At 40.0% G+C, this 16,780-nt stretch overlaps 2 protein-coding genes across 8 annotated transcripts in view; one reads left to right on the top strand and one right to left on the bottom strand.

Annotated features, from left to right (window-relative positions):
• Positions 1-832, bottom strand: part of PHKB (phosphorylase kinase regulatory subunit beta) — an 86,247-nt gene extending 85,415 nt beyond the window's left edge. For 5 of the 7 annotated variants that reach the window (XM_086757789.1, XM_086757791.1, XM_086757788.1 and 2 more), the window contains exon 1: positions 671-810. Coding sequence is in view for 2 of the 7 variants with exons in the window: in XM_086757786.1 (XP_086613912.1) it covers positions 671-758 (88 nt within the window). In the remaining 5 variants the exon portion in view is untranslated. Of the gene's footprint in view, positions 1-670 lie in introns of all 7 variants that reach the window. The other 2 variants (XM_086757786.1, XM_086757785.1) reach the window with 1 other exon arrangement.
• A 150-nt stretch (positions 833-982) lies between these two features.
• ITFG1 (integrin alpha FG-GAP repeat containing 1) overlaps positions 983-16,780 on the top strand; it is an 85,257-nt gene continuing 69,459 nt past the window's right edge. Inside the window, exons 1-6 of the mRNA XM_086757751.1 lie at positions 983-1,177; positions 4,411-4,483; positions 6,244-6,389; positions 8,068-8,125; positions 8,731-8,805; positions 13,671-13,765. Of these exons, the coding sequence (XP_086613877.1) occupies positions 997-1,177; positions 4,411-4,483; positions 6,244-6,389; positions 8,068-8,125; positions 8,731-8,805; positions 13,671-13,765 (628 nt within the window). The 5' untranslated portion in view covers positions 983-996. The remainder of the gene's footprint in view (positions 1,178-4,410; positions 4,484-6,243; positions 6,390-8,067; positions 8,126-8,730; positions 8,806-13,670; positions 13,766-16,780) is intronic.

The following is a 16,780-nucleotide window of genomic DNA, read 5'->3' on the forward strand; positions in this document are numbered from 1 at the left end:
GGATCATTTGGAAAACTGTTTCCATCAGAAAATTGACATCTAAAGCCCTACTAAGACTGTATTTTATTTTTTTTAAATTAATTTTGAAAATGGGTTTTTTGAATTTTGGAAATTCAAGTCAACTTGGTAAACATCATCCTTTCATTCAGGCCAGAACGTACCTGCCACACAGTTCAAGTTCAGAACAAGAAATTTGCATGTCAACTTTTTTTTTTTTTCCCCTTTCATCCAAGGGAAATCTGTCAAAAGCCGGTACTTGTGTGTAAGCGCCTGCCATTTTAAAGTACTTCATCTACTCGACAGCTTTATAAAAGCGCAGCAACCCTACGAGGAGCAGCTACCTTTACAGTCCTGCTGTCCGTCAGACGACACCTGTAAATCATCTGACACCCTGCCTCGCCGGGGCACGGCGCCCGAGACCCGCACCGAACCCGGCCGTCCCTCGCAGCCACCGCCAAAGCGGCCCAGTCGCCCCCGCCGCGCAGCCGGACGCGAGGAGCGGGCAGAGCCCCCCCCGGGCCCGGGCAGGGCCGCGGCGGGGAGCGACAGGCCAAGCTGCCGGGGGGAAGGGCGAAGGCAGCGCAGGGCAGAGCAGCGCGGGAAGGGAGCCGTTAGTGGAAGGGGGGGCGGGAGCCCCGGAGCGCCGCTCGGGCCAGCCAAGAGGTCAGACCTGAACGTTTAGAGCGAGCCCGCAGCTCCAGCATCTTCCAGCTCACATCAGCCATATGGGCGGCCTCCGGGACCGCTGCCGCTGCCATCCCGACAAGGGCCGGCCGCTGCCGGCACGCCGCTCCTTCCCGGACAACCGCCCCGCCTCGCCGCCGCCGCGATCTCCGCCCGGCTACCTACGCCAGCCGTAAAGAGACCCGTGCGGGCCGTCACGCCGTTGTCGCAAAGGCGCCGGGTCAGTCCCGGAAGCGAGGGGACTGTGGTGCTGGGCGCACCCCCGCGCTGCCGTAAAGTGATGCGGGCGGGGGCGGAGCGCGCCGGTGCAGGATGGCGGGCGGCTGCCGCTGGCTCGGGCTATGCCCGCTGCTGCTGCTGGCCCTGGCCGGGCCCGGCCGCGCCCTGCAGAATGTCACCACACAGCTCTTCGGAGCGGAGGCCTACGGGACCCTGGCGGCCTTCGGCGACTTCAACTCGGACAAGCAGACGGACCTGTTCGTGCTGCGGGGCGGTGAGCGGGGCCTGAGCGCTGGGCAGCGGGGTGGGCGTGGGGCGGGCGGTGTTCCTTCCTGGGAGAGCGCTCGGGGAGGCATCGGCCGCCTGTTTGAGGGGCTCTCCCGGGGGTCTCGGGCTTTCCTGGGCGGGGTGACGAACTGCTCGTTTTTCGCTTCGGCTCCCGAAACGCGGGGTGTGCAGCTCTGGTGTCCGCGGGACTGCGCGGGGCCAGCACAGCCAGCCGTGAAACTGTGCTCAAAACTGCCATTTGCTTGGCTCCTGAAGTATTCCTCTGTAGGAAAATGTATTTGCAACTTGCGCTGACATGTGCCTTCACATAGAGCACAAAACATTTATCTTTTACGGTTAAATTCATGGTTGTGAAATAACATAAAGTTTTTGTCCTGCAGTGTGAATGGTCGCACGTTAGGTTTTGCTTCTGTTTTCACAATATTTTGGACATGAATGTTTCACAGTTGCAAAAAGGATAAATTATCCTCTTGGTAATTATCCAACCTCGAACACGATGGTGAAGTGGAAGGCTGGACAAGTTTCTTCCACAGAGCTGTCATCGGCCATGAGTGTCTGTTTAGGCTGCAGATATGAGGGGACCCCAAATCAAAGTTTATTATTGGTGGTCAGTGTTATTTGCAGATATTAATCTTGGGTTATTTTACTGACTTAAAGCTACACATTAAGATAAAAAAAAATTCTCAAATTCACCTTTTTTATTCCTTCAGTCTCAGGAATGTTTCTATAAGTGGCTTCGGTAAAGCATGAGTGAATTTCCCATCTAGTTGAGATACTTAAATGCCTGGCTTCTTGAAAATGCTCCAATGGCTCATCTACTGAGAAAATGCCCTGAAGGATTAAGTTTAAAATGAACATCAGTGAGAAGAGATTTAATTTTTATTTTCTTATCTTTCAGATGAATGCATATAGAAATGTGAATAGTTTGAAGTTTTAGAAACAAGACTTAGGGTTTCTTCTTTGCTTCTGCACAGCAGCACTTGGTATAGTTTTCCTACTTGATACTCTCTGTAAAAATCAGACAGAAATAACACATGTGAAATCACTATTTTTTATAATTTAAGCCTTGACAGAAAGCTTGACAAATACACGGCACATCATTTAAAGAAAAAGTAATAGCCAATTCTAAATAGTAGAATTCTAAGTAGTGGAATAAATGGTAGCCAATCTGAAGTAATGCTGGAGAAGTGAGAATACTAGACTTTGAGAAACAGTGATCTGGTAAAGAAGCTCGATCTTAATAGTCCTGACCCTTGATAAGGAAATGGGGATGATGCCTTGGGCCTTTTACTGCGTTTTGTTACTGTTCTGGTCTTGGATTACTTTATTTGAATGAGAGTTATGCTTCATATGCTCAGATACATGACAGAAAAATCAGTGTGTACTTTCTTTTGTAAGAAGGAGTAAACTAGCTGAACGTAAGAGGTAAGCTAGATCCAAAAGTATCCTGTTGCGAGAGCAATTAAAAATTACCAGTGAACCCTGGGTTTCATCAGTTTCTGACATCGAAATGTATGGATAAATGGAACTGTGTCTGCGCTTACCTGTTTTGTGGGTGTGTGCACAAACCAGGGATAAGTGGGGAAGCTCGTGCTGTTTGCCTCTTTCATCATCCATCTTCGCATTGTGTTTGATGCCCCTTCTCATAGGACAGGGCAGCAAGTCATAGTTCCCCTGTTCACCTTCTACTTTTCACTGAGGAATTCTGAAAACTTCTTTGGTACGCTCACTCAGATGTTCAGACTGAAGACTTCTAATCTACGTAATTGTTGTTTGCATGGAAACTCTTCCCTCTTTTCACCCTCCTATGTACTTTTTTGCTTTTTTCTGTGTTCTTTTTGAGATGAGAGAACAAACACTGCAAATAGTATCTGGGACGTGTGCGCTGTGGATTGCTGTAGTGGCCCAGTGATTTTTGTTTCCTGTTCATCTAATAATTTCCAGTAGTCAGTTTGTTTTGACTGTTGATCTTCACTGAGCTGAAATTTTCAGAAATCTGTCTTTAGTGACCATAAAATCTCATTTCTGAGTGATATAATTAACTTGGAACCTGGTGTGTGTAAAAACACATTTGCTGCTTCATCATCATCATTACTTTAGCACATAGATGATAAAAAGACAGGTGAAAGCCTATCGTGTGAAGTTGAAATTACAAGTTTTATCAGTGAATACACAGCTTTATTATCACAAGCTTCACTAGCCAGCAGGCTTCCTCACCCTACTGTAAGCCAGCTTTTTCAATCATCTGCGAATGTAGTGCAACCCAGGTTTGTTAGCTTGCCAGATGGGACTGCACTAGTCACCCCTGTCCATTTTGAAAGGGTTTGTTTTCATTTACTCATTTGCTGGCATATTCTCCTTGGCAAACACACTTATGGCAGTTGTTGTTTTTTTGGGTTTTGTTTTGTTTTTTTTTTTATAGCCAGGAAGTTTGTATTCTGTTATTTCACAGCTATGAACTTTGCCACAGAATAATGTTCTTGAAATATGCTATGGTAGCTTGGGTTTGGAACCATAATTATTTTTTATTAGCTAACCTAGTTCTTGCAGTTTGGGATGCTACAGGTGAGTTTCTTGGAGAATGCAGAAGACAAACATAATAAAGGAGAAGTTAAAAATTGTATTTTTTTTCTTTAGCTGTGAACTGTTATTTTACTTGCAGAACTGCATGTGTATTGTGGTTTACTGATTGAAAATACAATTCATTGTTCAGGCTAATTTTTTTTTTTTTTCCTTCCCTGAATTTCAGTTATTTGTGCAACATAGAATATGGGCTTTTATGTAGATCTTTCTGAAATAATTAAATGACAGTGGCTTGTATCATTGCCTCTAAATGATGAAATACTGCAGGGGACCAGGTTACTTCTGTGAGTTTCACCTGAGGTGCTTTTGTCAGCCAGCTTGGGAAAGCAGCATTAGATCCTGCTATGTCAGAGACAGTGTTAACAGAATTCACTTAAGTTAGCTTTTAAGCTTTAGTTTATGGAACCGATGCCTGCCACTTTTCCACATGTATTATTTCAAGCGATATATGGGCATCAGAGAAGTGCTCTTCTCGCTTCCTTTTGAATGAGGAGGAAGTAGCTGTATGGGAATTTTTTCAACGTTTTTGCTACTGTGGGAAATGGCTATGTGTGGCATAGCTTTTTAAATGCTGATTTTGTATATAAGCCATTTACAACCCTCCTCTATTATTCATCGTCTTACTTGCTTTTGCAGGAAATGAGTTGATTATCTTTTTGGCTGACCAAAAGGAACCCTACTTTAAGCCCCGTGTTAAGTTACCAATGAAGTAAGTATTGATACTCAATGGTGAAGCAATGTAAGTGGCTGTTTTTCTTGGAAGTGCGTCTCTGCAGTCAGCGGGAACATGACTGGAATTGTCTGTGCTGTTGTTCAGCTTGCCCTTAGAGCTTCAGTACTTTGACCAGTTTAATTTCTTCATACATTTTTTTGTGTTGATTTGTTTGGATTTTGTGAGTCAGGTGACAGAATTTGTGGAGATGACTTGTCATTTGTGTTGTTAACTAATAGGTGTGACTTCCCACTCCCTTATGAAATGTCTATTGTTTGTGTTCTGTTCTCTAGTTGGTATTAAAAATACTCGTATCTTGGAATATTTTTGCAGTTGAACTGTTTTTTCAGGAATATATTTCCTAGTAAAGCAAACTATCATCTATATCATAGGTTAAGTCTTTTTGGCAGGTAGTGTTAGTCTCTGTCCCAAGCCATGTTTTTAGGAAAATTCTTCTAGTTGCTGTAGTTACTAGTGGAATCCAGCAATCATCGTCTGCTTTAGAAAGAGATGTGGAGAATGGTGTTCCTGTATTTCTGTGTAGAGACCTGTTCCTTTCTGAAGTTTAAATAGGGCTTTAATGCATGTAAAACAAGCTGTGTGTTTATGTACATACGTATGTATAGTTTTGATCATAAAGAAACTACAGGAAAGACAGGGAGAAACTCTTCAGCAGGGCCTGTTGTGACAGGACGAGGGGTAACGGTTTTAAAATAGAGAGAGGTAGATTTAGATTGGATACTAGGAAAAAAATTTTTGCACTGAGGGTGGTGGAGCACTGTCCCAGGTTGCCCAGAGAGGTGGTGGATGCCCCATCCCTGGAAAACGTTCAAGGCCTGGTTGGCTGGGGCTCTGAGCAACCTGATCTGGTTGGGGATGTCCCTGCTCCTTGCAGGGGGGTTGGACTGGATGGGCTTTGAAGGTCCCTTCCAACCCAAACCATCCAACCCAAACCATCCTTCCAACCCAAACCATCTTGTGATAGTATTACAGGATATGTTATTGCTTATGGATAATGCTTATTAATAGTATTATGTCTATTGAAAGTTAAATTGCTGTTGTAGCTCAGCTTCATCTTCTATTGTTCTATGTATTTGTGTTTCCTTATTCCCTCCTATCTTCCAAGGAGCTGATTTGTTTAGTGCATTAGAAATAATCTGCTTTTAATTCTTAACAGAATGATTCATGTTTGTGTTTGTAAAGCAGAGCCTCTGAGTAGGAAACCAAGTAAAAAAAAGATAGAACAAACTAACGTAGGGGTGAGTGTTATGATGTGGCAGAAGATGGGGGGAGATAATATTGTCTTTAAAAAGATTTAGCTATCTGTCTGACTTCTGCTGCTTAAACTGCTCCTGTTGCTTTATGGTCTTGCTCTTGGAATGCAACCAAAAGATCCTGTTCTGAAACACATTTTTTTGAGGACTAGTTCTACCACAAATGAAGGGATTTAATGAAGTCTGCGTAGTATTAACAAACAGGATATGGCTGAAGAACACCCGATAGCTGAAGTTTAGAGTTAAAAATGTTGTCTTTCCTAGGCAGAAGACAGACTGCAGAATGCTTGATTTAAAGTTACTTTTGCAATACATAAGGACTTTTTAAAAAGCCAGGTTGTTGAAGGAAAATATTGTATTGAACCAACTAATAACAACTGGGGTGAAAATGCAAGCCTTTGAACGCACAAGTACTTTCAGGTTTAACGCACACGTCTGTACAATTATTTCCATATGACATCTTTTGTTTGTTTTTAATTCTAGATCTCTCAGTGTTACCATAACTAGTGTAGTTCCTGGAGATTATGATGGCGATTCACAAATGGATGTCCTCCTGACTACCCAGACACAAAATCATGGCAGAGATGAACTTTCAGTCTTTATTTTCTGGGGGCACAACCAAACATTAGGTGAGTTGCTGAGACTGCTTATTATTAAGATTGTTAGACTTTTTAATAATTCAAAGTATTGTCAGAAAGTTATAACTCATTTTACAGTGTAGTGATTTTTTTACAACTAAAATGGGGATTAGCAGCTATTCAGCTTCATCCTCGTATACTGTCTTGCTCTTAAACTGTAATTAATGAAAGAGAACAAAGCTAAAACTCTTGCTTTATATCATGTAACAGACATAACCAAACAGTATTACAGTTTGACGGTAACCTACTAACTGAAGATCTGCTTCTCATGGCTTCCGCATTATGCATGTCAGCTTCACAAAATTATCTTAAAAGATTTATCTTGAATTTAAAATGCACTGAGAACCTGGTGTAAAGCTTAATGCATAAACTTTCGAAATATAATACATAAACTTACCAACAGTAATATAACACTCTTATTTCTTTTAAACCCAATTCTTTTAAGACAGTGACACACTGAACTAGGTTTTGGGAGAGGAGTTTCTAGAGTCTTTGTCACTGGAAGTTTTCAAGCACTTAAGAATCCATTTTTCAAGAATCTTTTAGCAGTGTTCTAGGTATAGCTGATTTTGTCTTAGGCTAGAGTCATGGACTACATGAACTCTTGAAGTCTCTTCTGTTTTCTGTTGTTAACTTTGCTAGGGAAGAGTTTAGGATTAGAAGGAGGACATAAAAGCAAAAGAAGATACTCTTTAAGTCCAGAAAAACTGCTGAAAAATAATCACTATTGTAAACACTGTGTTATAAAATAGTGAGCGGTGAGGCAAGTGATGGCCTTAGATACCATTGCTTCTGGCTTTAATCAGAGGTGAAACAAGCAACCTGGGGAAGTGGACTGGATCAAATGTTAAAGAGAATAGGAGGTGCCTGTAGTATTAGGAAGAACATGAAGGATTTGGATTAATTTACGCTCTCTTGCTTCTGAATAAGTAAATAAATATTGAGAGAGGCACAATTGAGCATATGGGGCGTAGAAAAAGAGGTGAAAAATTCAGGCAATGGTTGGTATGTAGGGAGGCTATTGGGAAGGTATGTGGTGCCTACTTGGGTAATGGAAGTGTGACAAGTCAATAGGAGAGTACTGTCATAGAAAATGTGGAAACTGAAAAGACAACAAACATTATGGAGAGATGAAGGAAGCAGGGATGGTGTGGCAAGGAGTTTGGATTACAAGTGAAAGTGAAATTTGAGAGGTGATAACCTGATTAGGACTTTAAATCCTCATTTCCCACTTAAGCAGTTTACTTCTAATCTTTATTTCAAACACGTGGTGTATTTGATGAAGAATATTTTTTGGAGTGACAAAATGTTAAACAGAGGTCTTATATACAACATTAAATTTTTAGACTGTCTTCATCCCAACTATTTCAGATTTCATATGTCTGTGTAACTGTGGTCGTATGTAGAAATAGGTTTCACCAAGATCTGTTTAGAATAATTTGTTGAAGAGTTTAGTGGAGAGAGAAGTTTCAGCATTTTAACTGTAACTCACTTTTCCTGTGTAACTTCAGGAAGCCATTTAGTTGTTTATGCTCAGTGATGGTTGAATTTTTTTTTTCCAATCATAAAATTGATGGTTGTAAATTAATAGAAGAATTATATCTAAGTTAAAAATGTGAACGTCATAACATACTGGTAATTGAATCAAATTAATATTTCCTGTTTTCAGATCTTAACCATAAAACTATGTTAGATAAGACTTTTCATGATGAGCCTCTAGTAATGGAGTAAGTATGACCTATTTTTTTTTTTAGAGAACAATTACGATGGTGACTAAGAGCAACTTAAATACATTTTAATGCAAAAATTTGAAACACATTCTTTATCTTTTAAGAACAGGATGGTTTGTGTAGTGGCAACTGCTCTGACAAAAGATGATGAAACGTAAAAGTAATCTTTACAAATTTTGTATATTATATCATCTTGGCAATAGTAACTAAATAAGCTTTTAATTTATTTTTTTTTTAATTTCAGTAATCTGTTTTATGCAGAAAAAGAGCCTTTTTTTTTTTTGTGAATTTTGTAGAACAAAAATCTTATTGGCTTATCAGACTGAGCAAATATCTCTTTCACGGTGCACATCCCTCTGTGTGAAATGCCGAACAAAAGAGAAAGGGGAAGTGTGGCTGGAAAATCAAATGCATGGTGTAGTGTAAAATACTGAAAGAAGCCTACTACTGCAGCAGCTCAGATGAGCCAAAAGTCAGAAAAGACTACACAGCTGAAAGTTTTTTCATTGCTTGGTGTGAAAATGCTAACCAAATACAGGTTACCTTAAGAATGGTTATTTGCAACTCCTGTCACGACTAAGGTGGTTGTTTTGCCTTTTCAGCTATAATGGAGACTTGATTCCTGATGTCTTTGGTGTCACAAGTGATTCAGATAAGCCACAGATACTGATGGGCGGGTAAGCTGAGGGTTTGTTCCTTAGCATGAATTTCAATAAGTTATTCATTGTGCATCCACTTCTGTTCTTATTAAAGGGGCTTAAGACTCATGTTTAACTGGAACTGTGTGAATATATGAATCTTTTCTGATTTCCATGTTTGTCTTTAAATATTCTATGATACTCTGCATCTAATTTTTAAAGTGTTTTTTTATAGGGGAAGTAGTTATTTTCTAGGGGGAATAGACACTCCATGAGAACTGAGAAAGTGAAAACACTCTTATTTGACGTGAGAAATAGGGTCATTGTTTCTTGGAACAGTTGCGATCTCCTTTGTGTAATGCACTTTGATATTTATTATTATCTGCATTATGGAATTCTGTGCTGTACAAAAATACAAAGCAGTTTTTAAGTAGTGTCTGTAGAATTTAAGCTGGGTTTAGTCTAATAGATGAAGTGACTGGTTGATGATGCAAGGAGTACTGGAACAGATCTTGCAGTATAAGGGATGGCAAAAGGAGAATGTGCAAGAATTTGAGGTAGACTGAAAAAAAAATTAAGCTCTCGTTTATCTAGAAAACTAAGTGTAATGGGAAGGTTAGACAACATGGGAAATCCAAAGCACAGAAAGTGCAAAGTGTAGGGGTATTAAGCTATATATTAAGGAAAATATTGTATATACTTATTGGAGGGAGAGTTTCATAAGGAGAGTAAGGCAGAGGCAACAGAGTAGCAATGTAAGTGTGCATGCAAGTGATGTTCTCTGTCACATTTTGTGTGTTAAGGAGTGACTAAGGCTTCAGGAAACAGAAATTGACTGAAGTCTTACGAGATGAGATTGCAGTAAAGGGGACCAAGGGTCATTATTAAAGTTTCTGCTAGCACTGGAATTTCTAGAATGCGACTAGCTAACAAATACTGGGATAAAAAATATTATTTAAATGGCATATTTAAATAGTAAGGATTATGTAAAGGTTTAATTTTTTTAACTGCTTTGAGTATGAATGCTGAAATCGAAGCATGTTGTGGTTTTGTTAGTGAGGGGGGGCCTAAGGTGGCAGCTTCTGTAGGAAACTGCTAGAAGTTGCTCCCCTTTGTCCAGTGGAGTCGGCCGGGCCTAGGGCGGACCTGCTGCTGGCCAAGGCTGAGCCAACTGGTAGCAGAATGTCCCATGATAACGCCTCTGCGATAACGTATTTAAGAAGGGGAAAACAGAAAAAAAAAAAAAAAAAAGAGAAGAGAAGATGTGAAGAAGCTGAGCGGAGGCAGAGGCGCAGAGGGGGAGGTGCAGGCCTCATGGGCCTTGCAGGCCTCACCCTCTGGCCTCTCGCCAGGCAGCCGACTGGGCCCAACTCGGTCCGGCCTGGCTGCAAGAAGTGGAGAGGAGATGAGAAGTGAATAAGATGTAAAAAAGATCCTGAGAGGCATCTACCAGCCTGTTGTGAGGAACGGCTGCAGACGCCAAGGTCAGTGAAGAAGGAGGGGGAGGAGTAATGCGGCTCCTGGCCAAGATTCCCCTGCAGCCTGTGGTGACGACCATGGTGGAGCAGGTTGTCCCCCTGCAGCCCATGGAGGTCCACGGAGGAGCAGAGATCCACCTGCAGCCCGTGGAGGACCCTGTACTGGGGGAGGTGGATGCCTGAAGGCAGCTGTGGCCCGTGGAGGCCCCGCTGGGACAGCTGTTCTGGAGAGACTGTGCTCCGTGGAAGAGATGACCCACGCCGGAGCAGTTTCACAAAGGACTGTGGCCCGTGGGAGGGACCCCACGCTGGAGCAGGGGAGGAATGCGAGGAGTTCTTCCCATGACCATGAAGCAGCGGCGTGAAACAACGTGTGATGGACTGACCGCAACCCCCATTCCCTCTTCCCCCGTGCCGCTCGGGGAGGGGGGAAGGTGGTAGAGATAATGTTACGTTTGGGAAGAGGGAGGGATGGAGGGAGGTTATCTTGTTCTCTGTCTCATTCTCCTGCTGTTTGTAGTAATAAATGAATAGTTTTTCCCAAGTCGAGTCTGTTTTGCCCATGACGGTAACTTTAAGGATTTCTCCCGGTCCTTATCTCAAACCTCGAGCCTTTTTCCTTATATTTTCTCCCCCTGTTCTCTCAGAGGGTGGGGGGAGTGAGAGAGAGACTGCGTAGTCTGGTCCCAATCGGGGCTGAACTACAACAAAGCATAACGAAAGAATGTATCTCTACTGACTTAGAAGAACCAGTCTCTAAAACTAAACAAAAAATTTAAAAGTAGCAATGTCTTTAATATTGGGCAAGATACCAAAGATCTTTAAATCTGTCTTTTGAAAATAAGTTATAAGTTGTTTGTTAAAAACACTACTTGACCCTAGAGAAGGACAGTTCACATATATTCAGTGTTCCTGATACTGCTTTTGAAGCTTGTAATCTGATAAAGAATAAGAAAGCTTTGGCTTTTGAGGGCTATTAGGATTGTGCATTCAAGGACACAAATTGTGTGACTGAGTTAGTCAAAGTTTCAGGATTACTTTTTTATTTTCAAAACAACTATAAATGTGGGACTGTAGGTCTTCCTGTGACTTTTGCCAAGATGAACTTAGCATGCATTCAGTCTTTGACTTTTGTAAGGAAGAACTTCATTGATAGTGGTGGTGTGAGTTTGGGCATTCTTTGAAAAAGAAAGAAGCCTCAAAAGAAGGATATTTGAATTAAAACTCTTCCTCCGATTTAGAGATTATCCTCCCAATTGTAAACAAATGTGCTCAAAAGGTAGCAGAAATTATTTAGGATGCGAGTTGCATTATAAATGTCAAAATGTATACATTTGTCCTTAGCTTTGTGATGATATGAAAACCACTCTTTTAACATTTTCTTTTTGAGCTGTTTTCTTTTGACTGGTAGTTAATAATTTCCAGTGAACAACTGGAAAAATCAGGAACTAGGCTTCTGTTTTCTTGGAGGACTGGACCTTTAAATCAGTTGTTTGAAGAAGTTTGCATCTTCTTACTTGCTATTTTGCAGCTTTTAAGTGGAACTTGATAGGATTGTCTTGAGTGTTACGTAGTAACATTAACGTAGAAACTTGCAGCTCTATGTGTTTCAGGAGAAATCCAGGTGTTGGTGTCACAGCTAGTTTAGGTTTGCATACAGTCAATACTTAAGTTTATTTTAAAATAAAGAGTGTCTTAGGAAGTCTTTGCATTCCTACGTGGCTTTCTTTAGCTATTGTTTCAAAAGGCACCTGTTAACCACTGGGGAAATCAGTGTGGTGATTACTCTGTCTCTATGGCAGCAGTGTATCAGCTTTCTATTGTGCATCTCCATGATGCAACTCCATCTCCTCAGAAATGTTTAAAAAAGGCTTTCACCCCTACACTCCATCAGTGGGGTTAACAAATCTATACCTGTTGTTCTTTCCTCGGAGCTCATTTGGAAGTGATATGGGGAAAATAACGTTAAAATGTCTAAATGGAAACTGTACCTATCTTGGCAGTATGGTTTTGGTCGTTAGTCCCAGCTTGAATTTTATCACCATTACTTTTGTTTAAATTGATGACTTATGGAACAGAGATTTCAAATTCACAAGGATGTTTCTGAATGCTCTGCAGTGATTAGACATTGAGAAAATTTATGAGCTTTTGGAGATATAGAAAAAGGGGAGAGATTTGTTTCATTTTGTTGAAGAAATCCTTTCTGTAGCATTAGGATACAAAAGAACTTACTTGTTCCAGCTCAAAATAAGGCTGAGTGCTATAGGTACCAGCATAAGGACTGTCTTGTATGTGGAAAACAGCTTTATGTCATCTGCTCAGAAAAGCATTTTTCTATTTTTAATCTAAAAGGGTTTTAAATTTATCCTAGAGCTGTATAACTTTCTTGGCTATCTTCAGAACTGAATGCATAGAAAAAACCTATAGAAGGTATTTAATTATTTATTTAAGAATAAGTTATTCTTTTTAACATTTCTAAGACTTAGTTGTGATCTCTGGGAAGTAAGCAGAAGCTTTTTTTTTTTTTGCTTTTTTTTTTTTTTTTTTTTTTTGTCTTGCCATAAAATGGGTCACAGAAGATAAGACTTTAGTATCATGCATGTAATGTCACTGGGATAAACAAGTCATTCCAGACAGTAGTAGTGCCTCCTTCCTGCCATCGCACAGTGCGCTGTATAGTGCAGACTGAGATTTTTCTGCATCTAGTAGCTAAGGGTTCTGAAAGTAATAAATATGATTATTCGACTGCTATGACTTTTGAAGGATTTGTTTTATTTCAGTGTGCTGCTAACAGGGAGGTTTGCTGGAAGTTCAGTCATTTTTAGAACAGAAACCAGCAGGGCATGTATGTTTAGAAATAAATAAATGAAAGTATCACCTGCTTGAGAAATGGCATAATTCGTAATGTGAGAGTTCAATTCTTATGTTGATTTTTTTTTTAAGTGACTGAAAATAAAGTCCATTTACATGCAGCAGGCATGAGCTGCTTTAACAGCATGTGATTATGTCAATTTTTGCTAATCTTTATTAATCCCAAAGTAGATTTCAAAAGTACTGATAGTAAAACTGCTTGAGGAAACCGAGGGAGGACAGTGGTCAGTGTCTCAGGATTTACAGTTGAAATCTAGGCACTAAATGTTACTTTGTGGATAGTGATATTTTTCTGTGTACAAAAAAGTTACTTCAGAAAGTTAATAAAAATCTAACTGAAGCCCCTGTGCTATGCATCATCTGTGGCAGAACCTTTCAAGCAATTACTCTAGTTAGTATGTTGTAAGCTAAGTAGGAATTTTAGCTTAGCATTAGGAGAACGTGCTTTCTATTCAATTTTATTTGAAGTTTTGCAATTTTTTTAAGAAGTGTATGAACATGATAACAGTCTCTAAGCGTTGATGTAATGTGTTGGTTTTTTATTCTTGTCTGTAGGAACTTATCATGGCAGGCTGCATTGGAAACTCAAAGTAAAATGTATATACCGCACTCTCATGCGTTTATAGATTTAAATAATGACTTCACTGCTGGTAAGTCATACAAGTGTTAAATACCTTCCTAAAAATATTTATCGTTAAGTATATAATACAATGTATTACAATTTCCTTCTAATATTTTACTAACATTCATTGGTAGTTATGAAGAGTTGGTTCTAGAACCTTATATTCAGTAATTATATTACATTGCTACTTCTGATTTTTTTTTTTAATTTTTAAGGATTTTATCTTAATATCTACAATTGAAAAATTCTGAGTTTTAAAAAATGACTGCCAAAATGAATAACTAAAAGTTTTCTACTTGATGATAATTTGATCAGAACTAATGCCTGTGTTCATCGTTAAAGCATTGTTTCCTTTTCTTCGTGTTGCTGTACTCTAGTATTCAGTTTGCAACTGGATCAGAAGCAGGGCTGCATTTTCTTCATTTTGAGTCTGAAAATAGTTTTATAGTTCATTCAGAAGAATGTTTTCAAGACTGGACTTAAAATTTGTTTCTTGCAGATTTCAATTTCACTTAACTCTATTTTGTTGTGGTTAATTCTATCACTGATTGAGAAAAGAACATGTGAGACTTTATTCTTCTATTGCTAGATCAGCAACAACCTATTTATAATTTGGTGTTCACAAATGAGTACTGGAGACAACTTTTCTTATGGTAGATAAACTGTATTCTTCCATTGTTGGTGATGGTTTGTTTTTTTTAGGGTTGTTTTTTTTTTTGTGGCATACGCAATCCAATTTACCCTTTGATTACTGTGATGAATCTATTTATCACTTACATACCTGGTTCATACCTTCAAGCACATTTAAATATTGTGCTAAGCGTAATTTCTTCACACACTAAATGAATTCTGAACTACTTTCTCTTCTGCTAGATGTGCAATGTACATCAATTGATACCTGATGATTTTTGAAAGAGAGCTTATTTTTTTTTTTCCCGTTCAGTGGCATGGGAATGAGTCCATAAATTTAATTAAGATACTTAGAAATGTTGAGGGTTAAGTTAATTGCTTTAGCACGTAGTCAAACCTTAATATTCAGTTCTGGCACATTGCTGCATAGCGGTCAAATGGAAATTCCAGCTGGAAAATCAAATATACAGTTGCTGACCATAATCAGTGTCATGTAATAACCAATTCTAACACACTTAGTTCTATAAATCCTTTGGAATTTTGTTTTAGTGGCATAGGCAGCGTAGATGAGCATTCCAGGTAGCGTTTTAAGATGAATATATTGAAATCTAAACTCACAGGTACCTAAAGGTAGGAAGTCTAAGTTGCTTACATAGCTCAATCACAGATTGATCAATTTTTCCAGGAGTACAGAAAGGCTTTTATGACTGCTAACAGCCTAAAGAATGTCTAGAGGGTTCCAGTTAGTGCTAGTGATATATGGAAGTTCCTCTATTAAATAGGAATGAAAGTCAGGAGCTTTGTGTGGGGAGTGCCAGGAGCTTTTATAGCTTCACATCTATATTCATATCTCAAGATGTGAATAGAAGCTTCTGTGAAGCACTCCCCGTAGAAAGATCCTGACTTTTATTCGCTTGTAACAGCAAGGATATAACACTTCAGGCTGAAATATGTGTTGTGTTATGTTATGGCAACCTGAGGAAGATTTTAAGGAAAATAATTCATTTGGAGAAGAAAACTGGAGAAAATATTACCATAGAATTATTTCCTTTAAAATATTTTTTTTTCTTCTAAGATGAAGATGAATGATAAATAGGGGTTTTTTGCTGTCCCTATGAAAATCGCACCAACTGTGAACACCGCATATGTTACTGAAAAATGATACCTTATTGCTGATACCTGATATTTCATGACTGGCATGTTATTCTAAAACTGCCTGCTGGCAAAATGAAAAGTCACCAATCATCTCGTCCACTCTGCACATTTATGGCAGTTCCTTCACATCAGCTATAGTAACTGCTCAGGAGCTGGGGCTGGGCGGGAGCACATTTCTTTTTTACTTGAGGTGTTAAGTTGATCCAAGTCACCATGCAGCTTCAGGATTGCCAGAGCCGATGTGAGCACAGAGAGAAGGTTGACTCCTACTAAAACAGTAGCAGCAGTTGTAGCCTGCCTTCAACCAAGCATGAAATTGCACCTTGATTCTCATTGTGCCTCTTCCAAAAAATACCTCTTTAGTGTTCTCACCATATCTCCTCTAATTTGTATTAGTCTGTACACAGCTGGGTAAGTGACTCATAGAAGTAGTCAGCTGATATAACTGAAAAAACCAAAACACAGCCTATCTGTAACCGTCTGCACGGTACTGATAGTACTGTGATTCTAAATGCACTCTGCCAAGCAATGCCAAGATAAGGGGCTGCTATTGCTGTAGTATGCCCACAACTGGTGCTGTGCCTTGCTCTGTGCACTCTGGTTAGACCTTGCAGGAGACAGCTAAACACTTCTCCTGTTTGTTTGGCTCTGTCACTTGTTAGCGTAGCTGGGGCAGCGCAGCCCCACTGCGCCAGCAAAGAGGAGGAGTGCGATTCGTATTGAGTTATTTCTCAGTGGAGTCTGTTACCTGCTGCTTGGCTCAGGTAGAGCTGGTGAAGAGAAGAGGATTCTTGTGACTCAGTATTCACCCGCACTACCACTCTGGAACAAAACCGTGTTAAGAATAGGTCCTGGTACACATTAAAATTGTATTCACCGTGGGGGTACGCATTAATGAGGATGCAGGGGAATAGTCTGCATGCTGAAATCCTGTGGTCTGAGAGACTTAATCGTGACATTTGATGCTGCTGTGGTATTTTTTGACTGAAAGAAACCAGTGTTTACTCACAGGCAATGGTACTATTCATGAATATGAAGATACAGTGTATCTAAAATGGATGCACTGAGTTTTGTGTACAAATAAAAAGAAATCTCCAGAATTGACCATCTTTACTTGCTGTTTTTTGGGGTTTTTAAGACCTTTTTCTAATATTCTGCAATGTTTAGGGCCTCCTTGTGTTCTGTAACAGATGCAGCCAATTCAGTGATTTTTAGCTGGGCTATTTTTGGCAGCTCTATTATTATAAACAGCTTAGGA

The sequence above is a fragment of the Chlamydotis macqueenii genome, chromosome 13, assembly GCF_036417535.1.
Source record: "Chlamydotis macqueenii isolate bChlMac1 chromosome 13, bChlMac1.mat, whole genome shotgun sequence".
Lineage (NCBI taxonomy): Eukaryota > Metazoa > Chordata > Aves > Otidiformes > Otididae > Chlamydotis > Chlamydotis macqueenii.